General features: G+C 36.5%; 1 protein-coding gene across 6 annotated transcripts in view; it reads right to left on the bottom strand.

Moving 5' to 3' along the window:
- HUWE1 (HECT, UBA and WWE domain containing E3 ubiquitin protein ligase 1) overlaps window positions 1-19,793 on the bottom strand; it is a 1,105,343-nt gene that overhangs the window by 967,253 nt on the left and 118,297 nt on the right. For all 6 annotated transcript variants that reach the window (XM_090389849.1, XM_090389845.1, XM_090389850.1 and 3 more), the window contains exons 6-7: window positions 10,427-10,500; window positions 4,746-4,824 (exon numbers count right to left, since the gene is read on the bottom strand). In XM_090389849.1, coding sequence (XP_090245975.1) covers window positions 4,746-4,824; window positions 10,427-10,500 — 153 coding nt within the window. The remainder of the gene's footprint in view (window positions 1-4,745; window positions 4,825-10,426; window positions 10,501-19,793) is intronic.

Here is a 19,793-nt window from a genome sequence, read left to right as displayed (position 1 = left end):
CAGACACGATAGGAGGGAGTATATGATGAGAGCCTTGTCGATCAATTCGGCCCTGGAAAGATTGTGCAAGGCTCAAGGGGTGGAATTTTTTTCAGCCTGGACTGTACTTGTTAACAGGAGAGATTGCTTCTACAGGGATGGGATACACTTAAATAGAAAGGGTGCAAGAATATTTGCTGATGCTATCGAGGCAGTGTTAGGTGGGTCGGAAAACTGCTAGCTTGGGGGGAGACAAAGACCAATAGATTGACAGTAGCCACTGGCAGAGGTGAAAGATTCTTGCACTGCTTCTATTAGAATGAGCAGAAGCCTGAAAAACAAGATGCATGATATTTCAGAGACTGCTGGGAGCCATTGCGGTACAAGTAAACACATGGGTTGTGTTAGGGTAGCTAAGAATAGAAACAGGTGCAGGTATACTTGCGTGACGCAAGTACACCAATGCTAGGAGTTTAGTAAACAAATTTGATGAATTTGAGGTATTGCTCAAAACATCAAAGGCAGATATTGTTGGGATATCAGAGACGTGGTATCACACAGATATAAGGGATGCAGAACTGCAATTTGAGGAGTACAACGTCTACAGAAAGGATAGACAGGATAGGAAGGGGGGAGGGGTTATGCTATTAGTTAAGAAACACATAAAAACCAAGGAAGTGAAGCCAGTCGACATCGATGGACAGGGCAGTGTCGAGTCAGTTTGGTGTGACATAAGCATAGGGAAATCAAAATTGAGAGTAGGAGTGTGCTATAGGCCTAATGACTCTGATGAGTATAATAAGATATTGTACAGGGAAATAGAGTGGGCCAGTAAATCAGAGTCTTATAATGGGGGATTTTAATTTCCCAGATAATGACTGGAATTTGTGGGTTGGTCACTCGCACACTAGCAAGGCTTTTGTGGATTTATTGAATGATTGTAATGATTGTTTTCTACATCAGCATGTTCGTGAGGCAACAAGAGGGAGCAATACTCTTGATCTGATTATCAGTAGTGATTCTTCATGCATTAAGAATCTGCAGATAAATGAACCACTAGGTGGCAGTGATCACAGTGTGTTGAAGTGGGATTTACTCAAGGAGGTAACTACCATCAGAGGTAAAGGGAAGGGTTTTTGTTTTCGTAAAGGCGACTATGATGGTCTGAGACAGTATTTAAATTCTATACAGTGGGACCAACTGATGATGTTACCAACAGCAAATTCAAAATGGGAAGCATTCAAGGAACTAATCTTGGAGGCTACTAGGCTTTACATACCAACTAAGAAATATTGTTCAAGGTTTAGGCCTAAATGGTTGTCAGATGAACTAATGAGACATGTGGCAGAGAAGAAAAATGCATGGGATACATACAAATTATTGGGTGACATGGAAGCCTATGATAGATATAAGTTGGTCTGTAACCAAGTCACAAAGGAGATTAGGCAGGCAAAGGCAGACTACGAAAAATCCTTGGCAAAGGATGCAAAGAAAAACAGAAAAGAGTTCTTTACATATTTAAACTCAAGAAGGAAAGGGATGAATCAGATTGGTCCACTGGATATTGATGGTTCAACAGTTGAGGATCCTGCTCAGGTGGCTAACAATCTAAACGAGTATTTTGCATCTACATTCACGCATGAGGAGTTATTCAGGAAGGAGAATGATGTAGGTAAAGTAAACATTGGCAGTGAGCTGGATGATTTTGTAATAACTGAGAGGAAAGTGGAGGAGAGATTGTTGAGGATAAACATAAAAAAAGGCACCTGGGGTGGATGGGATCTATCCAGTTATATTAAAGGAGGCAGCAAAGGAAGTAAGCAAACCCCTAGCCATAATTATGAGAGCTTCTTTGGACTCAGGGGAGGTACCCATAGACTGGAGATGTGCAAATGTAACCCCAATTCAAAAAGGAGGATCAAAGGCTGACACAAGTAATTATAGACCTGTTAGTTTAACTTCTGTTCCAGGTAAATTAATGGAGGCACTGGTTAAAGAAGCACTGGTTAAAGAAGCACTGCAGGATCATCTAGACAAGAATTCAGTTATAGCTCAGACGCAGCATGGTTTTGTTAAGGGCAGGTCTTGCCTGACCAATATGATTGGATACTATGATGTAGTCACAAAAGAACTGGATGCAGGGAATAACTTTGATATTATATATTTGGATCTTAGAAAGGCTTTTGATACTGTTGCACATGGAAGACTGCTGCACAAACTGGAGCAGTGTGGCATTGGAGGCAAATTGCTGCTATGGATAAGGGGATGGTTGAGTGGCAGAAGACAGAGAGTGGTAATCAATGGTCACTGCTCAACGTGGACTAATGTTATTAGTGGAGTTCCTCAGGGTTCAGTGTTGGGTCCGTTGTTGTTTTCGGTGTTTATGAATGATACTGATGATGGGATATCAAGTTTAATGTCCAAGTTTGCAGATGATAAAGGTTGGCAGGGTTGTTAAGGACACTACTGACGCTGTGCTGCTGCAACAGGATAGGTTGAACTGGAAAGGTTGAACAGATGGGATGAGAGGTGGCAAATGAAGTTTAACATTGACAAATGTAAAGTACTACATATGGGAAACAGTAACCCCAGAGCAATGTATCAACTCTGCGGTAGTACACTGACAGTGGTGGAGAATGAAAAGGACCTGGGGGTAATTGTGCAGGCAGATATGAAGTTCTCTGAGCAGTGCAGACGAGCTGCAAGAGTAGCTCATGGTGTCTTGTCAATGATATACAGGAATTTTTCTAGCAGGGATAAGGAGGTGATTATTCCCTTGTATAAGGCAATGGTTAGGCCACATCTTGAGTACTGTATACAGGTCTGGAGGCCTCATTTCAAGAAGGATGTAGAGCTGCTGGAACGGGTACAGAGAAGGGCAACAAGATTAGTGAATGGAACAAAGGGTTGCTCTTACGAAGAAAGGCTTAAGTTTTGCAAATTACAGAGTCTGGAGACTAGGCACCGGCGAGGTGATCTGATAGAGGTGTATAAGGCTTTGAATGGTTTGAGCATGCTCAATGCCAATGGGATTCTTCATCTTGCTCAGAATAATCACCTCACAGGGCATAAATTCAAATTGAGGACGGACGGATGTGCGGAAATTTGCATTTGGCCAGCGGGTGGTTGGTTGGTGGAACCGACTTCCATCACTTGTTGTTGAAGTTGATAGCCTAAACAAATTTAAAGCTCAACTGGACAGGTATTTTGAACGAACGGAGGGGTGAAATGGGAGTGGTGTGTGTTTTTTTTTTTTTTTTTTTTTGTGGCTGATGCTGAATAAGCTTGCTTTCTTGCATCACATGCCTCTACTAATGCTAATGCTAACAATGCCTGGTATTCCTCCACCGGCAGAAACTGATTTAAGTAATTTTGTCTCAATTAATATAATCCAGATGACTAACTATTTGACAGATTTTGGAAACTTGGAAAATCTTTCTGGCCCTCTTGTATAAAAAAGTTTTTTTTTCCCCTACAACATGTTGAATGAATAATTGGGAACCTGAGGATTAGACCTGATATGGATTCTGTTCTGGGTCTCTTAATTGCAGTGGCAATATTGAATTCTGCAACAAAATGTTGTGCAAGACCTCGTTAGAGATAATGTAAATCTCTCAGAAGAGAATAATAGCAATCACTATTCGTATAATTTTATTGGCATTCAGTGACTGAGTTTCCCACCCACCACAAAGCCTAAAGGGATGCTCACTATCTGGAAAGCAATAAATTAAAGTGGCAGTGATGCCAGGTCTACTCAAACACCATACCCACATCTCCAGGCCACTCTGAATCCTATCACTCATGCTTTGAATGTAGGAACATAGGGTCAACACAGAAGATCCTTGCAGGTGAGCCTACTAGACAATTAATCCCCATGCGACCTATCTCAGGATCACTTGTCAAAGCAGCAGCTGAATTAGCATGTTGGAGGAACTGCTATGTTGGAAATGCAGTGCATGGCAAATTTCTGCCTTCCTGGAACCTGGTCTGTGAGAAGTCAATCCCAGTAATGCTAATCTGGAAAACAAGCAACATGATAATCGGTAGGAGGTATCATCAACCTGTACAGATGACAAGGTTGAAGCACATATACTAAAAAGGCTGGGTTATACTTTATGCATGATCACCACATGGATTTTACCATAGTCATCCATTGTGCCTGCTGTAAATTACTGTATAGTGCTTTTTGAGACTACGTATTGCACAATTTGCTACCTATATATAAAATAATGCATAGTTAGTGTGGTAGCAAATGCTTTTATGTTTTGTTAAATTTTAATCTATTTCTTTTTTCTACTAATCCAGCTTTAACCAAACATTATATTTGATTTTATATTTTTCCATTTACATTTTATTCAAGTTATCTGAGATAGACAAAAAATTTTATAGATGGAGTTAAGTATATTTAGTAATTCTGTAAGCATCATTCAGTTCTCAAACTAAATGAAAGGATGAGATTTCTGACAGTAGATTTCCATCCCAACAATCATTTTACTACTGTTATTATTTATTTCAATACTCAAAACAAATTTTAACATCACAGATGCAAAGGAGATCCCATTCTGATATTACCAATGGAAGGATTCAGTTTAATCAATGGCATAGTTTCAGTGTATTTTATAAAATATCAATTTTTGAATTATCCATGCAGCATACTCACAATTTTGAAGCACACATGCTCACGTGCACATGCACACACACACAATCAAGCTAATTTTGTTTTATAACAAATTTTGAAATTTTATACTTCACATGCAATAGCTTACCTCTGCTAAATACATTAACCTAAGAAGTAGAACTTGCCTCCTTTCAACATTCAACCGTGTAATGAAATTAGATCTTTTACTGAAAGAAAAGATAAATCTTAGTTCAAGTGAGAATTCTGTAAATATTTTCTGACATGCAGTAAATAAAATAATTATTGGAATAAATTAGACTACATAGACTCTGATGATTGCACTTTTTAATGTATATTCTTTTCAGCAATTATTACCCAGATCTGATAAAGTTCTAAACATTGCATAGAAAACAGAAAAATTAACAAATACACAGTTTTAGGTGGTTGTGATTTTTCAGTTAGCTGGTACCTAAATTTCTCTGGTGTCCTAGCTGTGATCAGATTCTAGTTCCACAGCTACACACACTCTCTCCAAACACAAAGGAGACAAGAAACGGTTAAAAAAAACAAGAAAAACATGTATTTAAAAACAAATGTCAATGTAAATTTTAATATTCTTTCAATATAGTATTCCTTTTGGTATGCATCATTAATTATTGGCATGTGATTTTTAAGAAACAGACTTACATATTACCCAAAAATAAAACACGGTGCAACCTCAATATAATGCGGGACTCAAGAGAACTTTAATGCCCACATTATAAGCAAAGCATTATAGCTTTTTTCCTTACAAGAGTCACCAATATTATATCTACTCAGACACTACCTGTCACTGGCCTTCTGTTTGTTGATTGTCTTCTGCTGCTTACAGAGGATTTTTTCCTTGCTCATGTAATACACAACTGGAGCTTCTGCATCCACCTCAATCCAAGCAGCCAGGTCATTTGCTCCAAGACTCTCACCAAAAACATTACAAGCAGCCTTTGCTGCTTGTTCTGAATATCCTGCAGCTAATTAGAGGTTATTATTAGTGATCTTGTCTTTTCATATATTTTTTGCAGCAGTTTTCAATTGCTGTTGAGCTTACTTTCTTCCAAGTTAATCCAATATTGTATGCATCTTTGTGTTAAAATTTCCAGAAATTCTAGAACTAGAATATCCAAGTTCACAACACCAGCATATAGCACACAATAATAGACTTTGAAGGCTCAAATAATGCTGATCCATTGACTGAAATAGTGCATTTCTTGGCAGAAACAACTCTGATCTTGCCATCTTTTAATTTCAGGATATCAGCTGAAGGGAAGTGAAATTGGGAAGTGATTCAACAGTAACAGAGAACCTTTTCTTCAAGTTTTTTTGGAAAGCAAGTGGCATCTCACAAATGGTACACTCTCACTTTCAAACCATGAAGCAAAAATATCACTCTTCATCCAAGCGTTGCAGCTATTTTTTATAAATCACAGGTGGAGATTGTGCTGATGTGAAAACTAAACACTTTGGGAACAAGAGTATCCACATTTGGATACTATGATGTGGTCACAGAGAAACTTGATGCAAAAAATAATTTTGATATAACTTGCTTGGATTTCAAGAAAACTTTTGATACTGTTGCACATGGACTAGTATACAAATTGGAACAGTATAGCATTACAAGCAATTTTTTTTTTTTTTTTTTTTTTGGATAAAATGATGGTTGAGTGGGAGAAGACAAGGGGAGTAATCAATGGACACTACTCTTCATGGACTAATGTTATTAGTGGAGTCACCCAGGGTTCACTGTTGGGCCCATTGTTGTTTTGAATATATTTATCAAAGATATTGATGAAGGTATATCAGGCTCAATGTTGAAGTTTACAGATGATACAAAGGTTGGCAGTTGTTATTGACAGTAATGACAGTATGCTACTGCAATAGGATCTAGAAACGTTGGGCAGTTGGGCTGCGAAGTGGCAACTGAAGTTTAACAAATGCAAAGTACTGCATATGCGTAGTAGCAACTCAGGAGAAATGTACCAACTGTGTGGTGTTAAACTCAGGGTAGTGGAGAATGAAAGAGATCTGGGGATAATTATGCAGTCAGATATTAAGTTTTCTGAGAAGTATGTAAAATGCATAAAAATGTATCCAAAGTATGTAAAATGCATAAAAATGTATCCAAAGTATGTAAAATGCATAATCAATAAACTAAATATAATAAATATACCAAATTTAATTTAATAAATAAATAAACCAACACAGATCCGATTAATGCCATCTTATTTGATTTAACATTACATCCGTCTGTATATTATTTAAGATTTTAGCAGGTTATAGTGTATACCGAGAAACCAACTGGTAACATAACGGCCCAAGAAACATAAGAACCTATGTACGTGCACGGCAACCTGGAAAAAAAAAAATATATATATATATATGCAATATAACATAAGGCAAAACCTTACATATCAAAATTATATTATAAAATAAAATTATGTTAATTATAGGTATATAGATACATTGAAAGGGACTTTTTCGAGGGTTAACCCTCTCGATGTATCAACCATAATTAACAGGTTATCCGTTTCTGTAGTCATCGTCCAGCTTAACGGTGTCCAGAATATAGCTATGTAATATGAGATAGCAATACCAAATGAAGGTAATGTAGTATTAGATCACAAAACCAAAATATATTACAGTTAACTAAAATCAATATATTCCAATTTAGTAATTAGCTGACTAGATGACTGTTAGCCCAACGGATAGCTAATTTACAAAAAGATAATAATACGTAGCTAATGTAGAAAGAGATCCATCCTTTGTTAAACATATACATATGTGGTATATTATATATCGTATAGGTAGCATAAGTATTAGTAGCATATGCTAAAAATAACACAAAGCAATAGTAGCATAAGCTAAAGAAGGCAAACAGAAGTAGAGTAAAGTATAGGTATAGTTCCTCAATCCCCCTCGAATAATTCTAATAGTTCACGAGGTATGAAAAGTAGAATTATTACAGTAAAAAGTAAAAAGCATAGAAAAGGTGAAGCATAATTTTACTTAGGATAAAACCGCAAGTGTAACTTCCCGCCCCTTATAGTAAGGGATCCTGGTTATTAGATATAACAATAAGAGTCAATAAGTATAAGATAAATTTATATATATAAAATGCTTACCACTGCAAAGAAAATGTAAGAAAGACAGAATAAGTCCGCACGTGTAGCATATATGAGTACCTAACTGATCGAAGCTCCCCCTGGTAACTGTAGATAATGTCACTAAATAGCCAAAATTAATTCAAAAATCTATAGCGCCCTCTGCAATTTTGTATATAAATATGGAACTAGCATATGGTAATGTTAACAAATAGATAGTTCTAGGAGACATCGTAGAGGATAATAGAATAGGTTCCTACCCATAGAGTAAATATAGATACGACTTTTAATTTGGTATTGCTATCTCATATTACATAGCTATATTCTGGACACCGTTAAGCTGGACGATGACTACAGAAACGGATAGCCTGTTAATTATGTTTGATACATTGAGAGGGTTAGCCCTCGAAAAAGTCCCTTTCAATGTATCTATATACCTATAATTAACATTATTTTATAATTTTGATATGTAAGGTTTTGCCTTATGTTATATTGCATATATATTTTTTTCTTCCAGGTTGCTGTAGGCACGTACATAGGTTCTTATGTTTCTTGGGCCGTTATGTTACCGGTTGGTTTCTCAGTATACACTATAACCTGCTAAAATTTTTATTATAAATACACCATTAGACTCTACCACTAAAACTAACATCTTAAATACAAAGGGTACTAGGAAAGTTTTGCAATACAGCTTTGTTTATTTAATTTTTTCAAAGTAATTTCCTCTACATTCAATACACCTCTCCATCCTCCGAAACCAATCTTTAAACTAGTTCTGCCAAGTTTCACTAGGGAGTAAAGCACACTCGTTGTCCCAAGCCCATAGAAGGTCCTCATCACTGGAAAACCGCCTCCCTTTTAGCTTCATTTTCACATGCGGGAACAGTGCAAAGTCGCAGGAAGCAAGGTCTGGACTGTAGGGAGGGTGCTCGAGAAGTTTCAGTCCTGTCGTGGTCAAATATTCAGTGCAGGCTTTGGCGCGGTGAGCTGGAGCATTTTTGTGATGGAGGTACCAGGTGTCCATTCTTGACTTTGGCCGCAAGTTCTTCATAGATCCAATGACTTTAGGCAGGCATTGTTCAGTATACCACTTAGCTGTGACTGTCTTCTGCGTGTCCAAAACGACACGTTCCACAATTCCACTCGATTTGAAAAATACAGCTATCATTTTCTTCTTTACAGATCGGGATTTTCTGACAATCACGGGTGTGTCGTCATCATCAAAGACCCAAACTTTGTTTTGAGCCTTGGTCGGCAGATCGTAATAGTACAGCCAAGTCTCGTCACCTGTCACGATGTTGTTCACATACCGAGATTGTCCCTTATCAAACTTTTTTAACATCTCCCGGCACCAAGTCACACGTCGTGTCATCTGCTCTTCAGTCAGTTGATGCGGCACCCAGAGAGAACAAAGTTTCTTCACGTGCAAATGATCTTGCAGAATCGAACGAATTGCTGGTGCATTTAGGCCCCAAGTATCCTCTATCTGTTGGTAGGTCACTCGCCTGTTTTCGTCAAGCATTTTCCTCACAGCAGTAACGTTTTCCTCCGTAACTGACGTTCGTGGCCTTCCCGGCCTCTCAGAATCCTCCAGAGTGAAATTTCCCCTTTGGAATTCTCTATACCACCTGAATATCGTTGTACGATGTGGACAATCATCATCTAGTGCAAGAGTCATTTCTTCTAAGCACTGGTCTATGGTTAAACCACGCACGAAATTATACCGCAAAACTGTCCTTATCTCATTTCGTGACCACGATGCCATCGCAAGCACTTTACACTCTCACTACTAATGAATAACTGAGCCCATCGACTTGGCGCGGCGGCTACTATGCACGTATGAACATGTCTCAACATGCAGCAACAAGCAGCTTCCTGTAATTCATTGTTGCGTCATATTGCAAAACTTTCCTAGTACCCTTTGTAATATATATATAAATATATATATATTAAAAAAATATGGTTTTCTTGTAATTAGTGTTATTTCATAATCCATTTAATTTCCTTAATTCACATAATTTAATTTTAACTGATAATTCACACAATTTCTTTAATTTAAAAAATAATGTGCCATTCCTATAACCAATTCTTACGAACACCTTATTTTTCCTTACTCCAGACTTGAAAACAGCATCCACAAGGATTTCAGAATGTCCTCAAAACTGGCTTCTAAATGGTTGAATGTTCTCCTTCCAGCTTGTTTCAATAAACTTGATCATTTTTTGCCTTTAAAAAATTTACATTGAGTATGCTGATGTTTAATCTCATCTTAAAATTAGTTAATTCCCACTTATGTCTTCTTCCCAAGAAATTACAATCGTTTTAAAGGAAAACAAAAAAAAAAAAAAAAACATTTCTCCTGATTATTTCTGTAGTGTATAAGCTGTAGTTAATCATCACTAAGGCCAGACCACCAATTATGGCTTCCAGGTGTGTATAGTCACATAAAAGTTACAAATACAGAACTGACAAAAATGCATTTAGTACTAAACCTTTCCAAAAATCAACAATGAGACTGTTACTCATTACCATCTTTCTCCATTTCTACAAATTGGTGGAAGGACTCTTGAGAATTTCAAAAAAAGACAAATTAACTTGAGCATACAGATGCCCAGTTGCAACAATGATTTTCATACATCTCATATAAAAAAAATTAATTTCAAATTAGTTTTTATCTTATGTAATCTCATACCTGAATACATATAAAAGATTAAGAACTCCTAGAACAACTTGCATGTCACTAGAGGATAACAATGTTGTCAGATGCTAAAAATAAATTAATAAAATCTTATGTTCATTCTTATGTAATAAAGAATAATAACAATGAAATATATTAAACTATCACAAAACAGGAACATATCAGTAGACTGTATTTTCACACTACTTTTATTTTCTGAACTTTTACACAATTGTTAACCTTTTCTTTCAAGAAATAGGATATTTAAATGTTCAATGTTTGATTTGATTAAATTTAAAATTATGACTGATCACTACATTAAAATTTTTTAGATCAATTTGTACTGGTCCAGCATCCTTCTCGCACGTTGAGGGCTGTTTCTAGCCTGCAATAAGTGTAATCACACAAAAGCCATTGATTATTACAAGTGAGATAATCAAACAATTAGTATTAGTAGTAAATGATGCAAAAACAAGCTCATACAGCATCAGCAAAAAAAAAAACTTCCTACGTCACCTACTCTTTTCTCTAGTTTTTCCATGAATTTATTCAAAAAAGAATTAGGCTACCCGTGGAAGTTTGTTCCAACAGTCAACTACTTGCTGCTTAAAGGCAGATCTCCACATGTCTATCATGCAACCATCTTTTCTCAACTTGAATTCATGTTCCCCTCATGTGTAGTCTGGAGCAGAGTAATGATGTCATCAGCACTGACATTAATAAATCCATTCTAAAGATTAAAACATCTCAATCACATCTCCTTGCAGATGCCTAGCCTACAGATACTATTTTTGTTCCCATTGGCAACCTTTTTGCTCTCCTCTAGAGCTGTTCCACAGATCCACATTCTTCCAAAATGAGGTTTTAACAAAGGTGGGACTAGGAAGGGCAAAAGTTACAGATAATAGCTTTGGTAAGAGGCCAGAATGCTTGACTACCATTTGGACAAGAAGAAAGTTTCCTACTCTTACCCTGTTCAAAATCTGGTTCAGACTGATTAATAACTGCTTTGCCAATACTTTACTTGTTGCAAGCCAATTGCCTTATGCAACGTTCTTATCTTGATTGACATTAGAAAATTTAAAACAGAAATCCAGGTAAAAGAAGAATGGAAATCTCAATGGTCATCCCATTTTGCATTATTGTAATGCCAAACACAGCTGAGAATAGCCATGAGAAAAAGGCTCCACTGGAGAAGAGACCATCATTAAGTTGTGATATGAGGTGACCATAGGACCACTCATCTCGACCACGTACTTGGGTTGTTCATAAGAAAAACATCAAGAGTTCACTTTGTGGTTAGAATTATCTGGCTGAAATGAAAAATCAATGCAAAGTCATTAGTAATTGCAAACACTTAAGCATCTTGACCACCTGAGTACAAGCAACTAGGAAATGACCATCAGCTGGAGTTGTGAACGTTAAATAAAATCAGCAGGAAAATTGCCTCACTGTTAAGAAAGTTCGACAGGAGAAAGTCAAGTTTCAAAGAGTTATGTAATTTTGAGTTGGGAGAATGATGGAGGCAACAGATGAATTTAACAGAATGAGATAAACTGATTTTAAGCCAGAGAAGATCAAAAAGGAGATTCCAAATTACCAAGTCTGTGAAAGGGAATATCAGAGTAGACATATGCACATGTACTATCTTTGCAGCAAAAGAAATATCACTAAAAATAAATAGGAAAACTGAAATGAACAGTGGTTGAATAAACCAATAAGTGAGATTCTCTCAGAAAAAGTAAGTGGGGCTTGGCAATATAAGCAGAAATGGATATCATTGAAATTGGAACTGTGACCACATATATTTGTAAAATGAATGAAAAAAATGTTTGGGAGGTTTAGATCTTTTTGCAGGTAAGTTTGCTCCAATAATTTCATTATTCATGACAACAGTTAAAAAAGGTGGGAGGATACGTTGTATGAAGTAATGAAGTTTTTGGATATGGTGAACACATGGCAAGAACATACTCAGTTGTTTGACACAACATAGTCTTGTCAATGTCCCCCACCACATATCACTTGGACTACCTCCCTTCACTATCTGGCAAAGTAGAGGTAGTGAGATTATACACTAGATGATCAAGATACCTTCTAGAGAGTTACCAACAGGTTCAGTCTAGACTATCTAGTGGTCAACCTGCAAACACTGTTTTAGAGCTGTACACTTAAAACTTAAGTAAGTCTGGATTTCACCATGATACCCATAACATAACCTCAAAGGACATTCAATCATGCTGCAAGAGATTATAGGGGAGGGGAAGGTGCCAGAGATTTGCTCTGGAGACTAAACATGGGTTTCACCTCTTCATGCCTCCAATAAGCAAAAATGATGGTACTGCACCAGTTGAGTCATCTATTACCTAGCAACATAGAGAGGAAGTATTTCCTCTGTCTGGTGTGGAGGCCACACCTACTTAGTCACCTCCAGTATATTAGGTATTAGACCAGACTTTTGTAGATTTACTGTTGCTTCTGTGGCATGCTGTTTTCTAAAACAGCATGTCACAGAAGCAACAAGAGAAGGGGCAATACTCTTGATCTGATTTTCAGCAGTGACTCGTTATGCATTAAGACATAAAAGAACCACTAGGTTGCAGTGATCCCAGAGTATTGATGTAGGATTTAACAAAAATAGTACTAATGGGAAAGACAAAAGGGCTTTTTATGATGATGATGCTGCTGCTGCCAATGTTGAATTCTAAATGGGAAACATTCATAATAGTAATCATAGAATCTACTAGGCTTTTTATACCAATTAAAAGATACTATTCTAGGCTTAAGCCTAAATGAATATTAAATAAATAGATGAGACTTGTGGCAGAAAATAAAAATATGTGATGCACAAATCATCAGGTGATAAAGAAGCCTACAGTAAACTAGTCTGCAATCAGATCATAAAGGAGGGACAAGCTAAGGCAGATTACAAGAAGTCTGACAAAGAATGCAGAGAAAAGCAGAAGGGGCTTCTTTGTTTATGTAAACAGTAGAAGAGGATGAATCACTTTGGTCCATAGATATGAACAGTATAAGTGAATAGATATTTTGCATCCACATTCACAAATGAGAAATATTTTTAAGAATGGGGATGGCAGAAGCGTATCAAATTCTAATAGGGAGCTAAGTAATTTTGTGATAACTGAGAGGGAAGTGAATAGAAGTTGCTGCTGAAGCTAAGCATAAAAAAAAGCAAATGAGGTGGAAAGGATCTATTCAATGATATTAAGGGAGGCAGCAAAAGAGGTAAGCAAACATTGTCAGAATTGATGAGAGCATCCTCAGAGGTGGACCCCATGGACACTAGATGTGCAAATGTACCCCAAATTCACAAAGAGGAATCAAAGAGTGACATAAGTAATTACAGACCTCTTAGCTTGACTTCTGTTCCAGGGAAAAATTAATAACTCATTAAAGAAGCACTGCATGACACTCTAGAAGAGAATGCTGTATACTGCAGTCACAGCATGGATATGTTAAGGGGTGATCAAGTTTCACCAACGTCATCAAATACTATGTTGCAATAACAAAGGAACTGGATGCAAAATTAGATTTCAGAAGGGTTTTTAATACTGTTCACATAAAATAATGCTGAATAAAAAGGAGCACTGTGGCAATAGAGATATGTTATTGATGTGAATAAACAGATGGTGAATGGAAGAACACAAATTGTGGTTATCAATAGGCAATGCTCTCCTTGGATTACTGTTATTAGTGGAGTTGTCCAGGTTTCAGTGCTGGACACTTATTTTCTCTATTTATTAATGATATCACTAAGTTATGATGGGCTTAATGTGTAAGTTTGCAGATATTAATAATATTGCCCATATAGTATAAGAAAGCCACAAGCTTTTGCTGCACTTGGAAAAAAAAAAAAAAAAAACAAGTAGATAAGAAAATGCAAATTTGCTTCCTTCTTCACACAGGTAACTATCCAGTTGACCTATAAATTTATTCAAACTGTCATCCCCTCAACTACCTGTGAGGGCAACTTGTTCCAGCAATCTATCACTGATTAAAAGAAAATTTCCTACATTCCAATCTAAACATCAATGCCTGTAATATAGTAATGGTCATATAGTGCAAGGAAACCACAGGCTTTTGCTGCACTGGTTAAAAAAAAAAAAAAGTATATAAGAAAATACGAATTATTTACTTCCTCACATAGCTAACTATCCAGTTGATCTTTGAATTTATACAAAGCGTCAGTCTCAACTACGTTTGAAGGCAACCTATTCTAGCAATCAACAACTGGCTGGCTAAAAGAAAACTGAGCAGGAGGAAGGAAGCTGATAGCAGAATCCTTCCTCTTGCTCAGACTGCACACGAGTGGACAAATTTAAACTGAGGAAGGATGGTTGCAGTATAGATATGCAGACGTTTTCCTTTGCGAGCAGGGAGTTCACTGGTGGAATGGGCTTCGATTGATACTGTGAACATAGGCAGCCTGAAGAAATTCAGAACTACATAAACTACTAGAAGTATACAGATGTGATGTGGGAAGTGTTATTTTTTTTAAACTGATGCCTTTGCCTATCATCTGCCACTACTAATACAGAATGTTTCTGAAATGTCTATATATAAAATGTCATGATAATTCATTCTCTGGAGTTCAGAAATTACACGAGTATAAAAAAAAAAAAATTGCAGATTTCTATTGGTAAGATTTTAATGAAATTTGGATAGGCTCATCGAATTTTTTTAAAAGGGTAAAACATCAAATTTTGATGAAAATTCATCCACTGTGAATTGAGATGTTACATGCAGATGGACATGACTACAACAGATGCATTATGCATATATCTAGCACACCTAAAAATATGCCAACCTACATCAATAGGACCTTCAAGCTACTTATTTACTACAGTTATGACTAAAATGCTCTATACTATAAGTTATATTAGAGCTGGAACAAGAATTAAAAAATGTAAATTGGAATATCATCGATTTGGCTGAACCAAGAAGAAGAAATAAATCACTTATAAGTTTATCAAGTGGAAATCTGCTGTACACCAATGGAAACAGTGCAAGGAGCAAAGGTGGGGTTGGCTTTCTGGTCCATAAAGATATAAAAAACAACATTTTGGAATTCAAAATTACATCACCAAGGAGGTCAAGACTACTACTCAGATTTCTAAGAGGCACACGCTAAAGGTTATGATTTATGCATCAACATCGAGCCATGATGATGAAGAGGTTGAAGAAATGTACACCAAAATTGAGTCTTCTAGATGAACAGAAAACCCACTACGCTATCATTATGGGTAACTTCAATGCTAAGGTTCGAAAGAGACAACACAGCACAGAAAGGGGAACTATAGAAAATTTTGGAAATGGTGAAAGAAATGAAAGAGGTGAAAGACTTGTGGCATTTGCAGAATCTCGAGGACTGTCAGTAATGAATACATTTTTCAAGAAAGGGGTGAACAGAAAGTGGACAGGGAAGAACCCAAATGGATTAACAACTAATGAAATCAACTTCATCCTCACTAACAGAAGATATACTGTGAATGATGTTACCATCCTGAACAAGGTAAATGTTGAAAGTGATCACAGAATGGTAAGATGCACATTTGATATAGATGTAAGAAAAGAAAAGAAAAAACTGACTCAAGTAAATAATACAAAGGTCTTTGAGATAACAGAAGAGAAAAAGCAGTATGTACTGGAACTTAAGAACAAGTTTGAGCTTCTGCACACGACTCAGGACCAAGATATCACCAAGAAATATTGCAACTTTCTGAAAGTGATAAAGCCCAAGAAACTTATAGGTAAAAAGAAATCCAAAGAAGAAAAATTTAGTCAAGAAACACTTGCCATGATGAACCGAAGACAACAAATAAAGAGCAAGATAAACACTGACAAGGAGAAAATTGAGTATACTGACTAAGAGTGGACATAAGATTTAACACAAGAAAAGAAGAACAAGCATTAAGGGAAAACAAAGTACTTAAATCAGCAGCCATGAGCAGTAATACAGAAAGACAAATGATACTGAAGAATAGCATTGGTGTACTTATAAATAGTAGAGAAGGCAAAATTCAGATAGCAGAAGACGACTATAGAGAATTATACAAGGAAATGATGCCAGCAATGGGGAAGATGGATCGCAAATTAGTAACACGTACAACATACCCGATATCCTTCCTGATGAGGTAGAACATGCGTTGAATAAAATGAAGAATCAGAAGCCCCGGGGGAATATGAAGTTACTGTACCGTTTTTAAAATTGGGAGGAAGAGACATGGCACGAAAACTGACAAGACACTTCTCAAAATGCATTAGAAAAGGTGTGATGCCTAAGGAGTGGAATAATGCAACCATAGTTTTGCTGCATAAGAAAGTAAATAAATCAGAAATTGGAAATTACCGACAAATTAGCTTGTTATCCCACTTTGGCATCTTTAACTATTCCAAGGTATTTGAACTTACTCAGTTTTATGGGGATGTTGTTGATTTTTACTGCTGGATGCCTCTTTGCACATCTACAAGTTGTTCACAAGGGTAATTATTAACAGATTAGAAAGAATACTTGATGAAAATCAATTGAAAGAGCAAGCTGGCTTTAGGACAGGATTCTCAACTATGGCATTTGTGGATTATGAAAAGGCACTTGACTCCATACAGCATAAGGCAATGTTTCGGGCACTGGAAAGACAAGGCACAGATACCCCATATATTATAATTTTGAAGAAAATATATGAGAACGTTACCACCTTTATTAGACTAGACAAAGACAGCAGTAAATTTAAAATTGAGAAAGAAGTTCGACAAGGAGACACTATCTCCGAAGCTGTTTACTGCTGCCCTTGAGGAAGCTTTCAGAAGATTAGACTGGTCGCAGAAAGGAGTCAATGTGAATGGAGAGTACCTAAACCATTTACAATTTGCAGATGACATTGTGGTCATAAGCCACGATCCCAAAGAATTAGAGGAAAATCTTTATCAGTTATTCAGAGTTAGTAAGGATTTTGGACTAAAGATGAATATGGCTAAAACAAAAGTAATGACGAACAAGTATGCCATAGAAGGGGATATAATGATTGAAGGAGCAGTAATTGAAAAGTTGGAGTCATACTTATCCAGGACAAGTCATCAGATGTAATAATGATAAATGGCTGAAAGTCAAAAGAAGAATAAATTTTGGATGGATAGCATTCAAGAAATATAGTTATATACTGAGGAGCAATATCCCAATTTGTCTGAAACGTAAAAGAATGAACCAATGTATACTACCCACCATGACTTATGGAAGTGAAACTTGGGCGCTCACCAAAAGACTGGAAGAGAAGCTGAGAACGACACAGCAAAGAATGGAACGAGTTACATTGGGAATCAGACTGTTAGATAAGAAGAGAAACACGTGGGTTAGGCACAAACTCATGTAAAGGGCATTCTTATCAAAATTAAAGAACTAAAATGGTTTTGGGCAGGACACATAGCTCGAAGACACAATGACAGATGGACTAAGAAAATAACAGAATGGTACTCAAGAGGAGCTAGAAGTAACCTTGAAGACAACGACGGAGATGGATAGGTGAAAATCACGAGTTCGTGGGTAGTAAATGGATGTCCACTGCACAAAACAGAAGGAACTGAAAGTTGCTGGACAGGCCTTCATCCTGCAGGGAATTGAAAATGACTGATGATGTATTTCACATCTCTTATACCAAATTAAGATTACAAAAGAATACAGTGATATAAATGCTGTTATTAGCTAATATTTAAACCACAATTCAATAGGATTAATTACTCTTCCGCCACATGAAATTATTGCTTAACATACTGAATATATTTTGCAGATAACTATTATTGTTTTTTATATGGGGAAAAAAAGTGATTAATTAACCAATAAGCAAAATCTCCAGAAATCTGCAAGGTTAGTGCAATGCTGGTGTCTATATAAGAAGACTACAGAACCATCCTTCAGACAAGTGCAGACTCTCTAATGAAAGTAATAAATTGTAAAGAAAGATTGTACGATTAAAGGACCATAGGCATGATTTCTTCAGGGTACACTTGTAGCTACCCAAAGAGTCTTATTTTCACAGTGAGCTTCAGAAAATAAGCCAAGCAATAGCTTGTGTCCCATACAACGTGGAATAGAGCAAACCAAAAACATGGACAAAAGCTCTCTTCAGTCTAGCACAGGGGTTCTGAGGGGATATTACAATGGGTTTGTGGCCCTCCAAAGTTCAACCCTACCCGATGATATCTTATTCCTTAAAATTTAATTTCCCTTGTTGGGTTTTCTTTTCCACTGAAACCAACAGATTTTAACATATAGGTATATTATATTAGGAGTGAGTGAGAAATTTTGATAAAAGGAAAATAGTGGGCATGATTTAATTCAACCATCTTTGCTTTTCATAGGCATTAAATGCTTAAGTGCTTTCAGAGGTAATGTCTCCGCAATCCTTGGCATTTGCGCCTCGCCAACAGCTGAGACCTTGGCGGCAGCATGGTGGACATGGTTTATTTATTTATTATTTTGTATCATTGGTCAATATATGAGGCATGGATGGGATGAGTAAATATTTCATTCTATTGTTTCTTCTTTTTAAGCGACAATTAGTATTGATTTGTTTCTTTTTAAGCGACAATTAGTATTGATTTATTGTTTCCTTGTGGAAGTTTTTTATTTTTGATCCACAGTGCTTTTGTGAGTGACGTGCTACGAGTTAAATAAAAATTGTTTATACTTTACTTATTCCTTTGTAGTTATTCAACCCATCATCAATCATGTAATTTAAAACCAAATTTTCAACAAAGTAACATTGTTACTTCCTTATTTAAGAAGAAAACACAAATGAATGATGATGGAATGACTTCATCTTATAAAATTGCAGAAATCATTGCAAAAACTGGTAGTGCTCATACAGTTTCTGAGACTGTTAATACAACCTGCATTGGAGACTGCAATTTCAAGAGCAATGCATCAAAATCCTACCCGTATTTTAAAAGCATTGCCAATGAGCAACGATTCAATTTGAAAACAAATCAATGAGATATCCGTTAACATTGAAGAGCAGCTAATTGACCAACTAAAAGTGAGAAAATTTACTATTCAGATTGATGAATCCGGATACTGACGATAACTCCCTTCTAATCGCATGCATTCGTTATTTCAATGACGGTAAATTACTAGATGTTTTTATATCTATTTAAACTGACTATACTGAAGCATCCATTTTTGCTGCTGTAAAAACATGGTTTGATGAAAAACAGGTACCACTAGAAAATTTGGTATCCTGTGCCACTGATGCTACCTCCAGGGTTGCAAGACAAAGGTTTTTTAGCCCACCGAAAGGAAGTACAGCAGACTCTCGATTTACCGGATCGGATTAACTGGAACACTTCACAATTCCAAATTAAAAAGAAAAAA

This window comes from Mastigoproctus giganteus, chromosome 2, assembly GCF_048544385.1.
Source record: "Mastigoproctus giganteus isolate SK-2022 chromosome 2, ASM4854438v1, whole genome shotgun sequence".
NCBI lineage: Eukaryota > Metazoa > Arthropoda > Arachnida > Uropygi > Thelyphonidae > Mastigoproctus > Mastigoproctus giganteus.
This window is presented reverse-complemented; position numbering and strand designations above follow the sequence as displayed.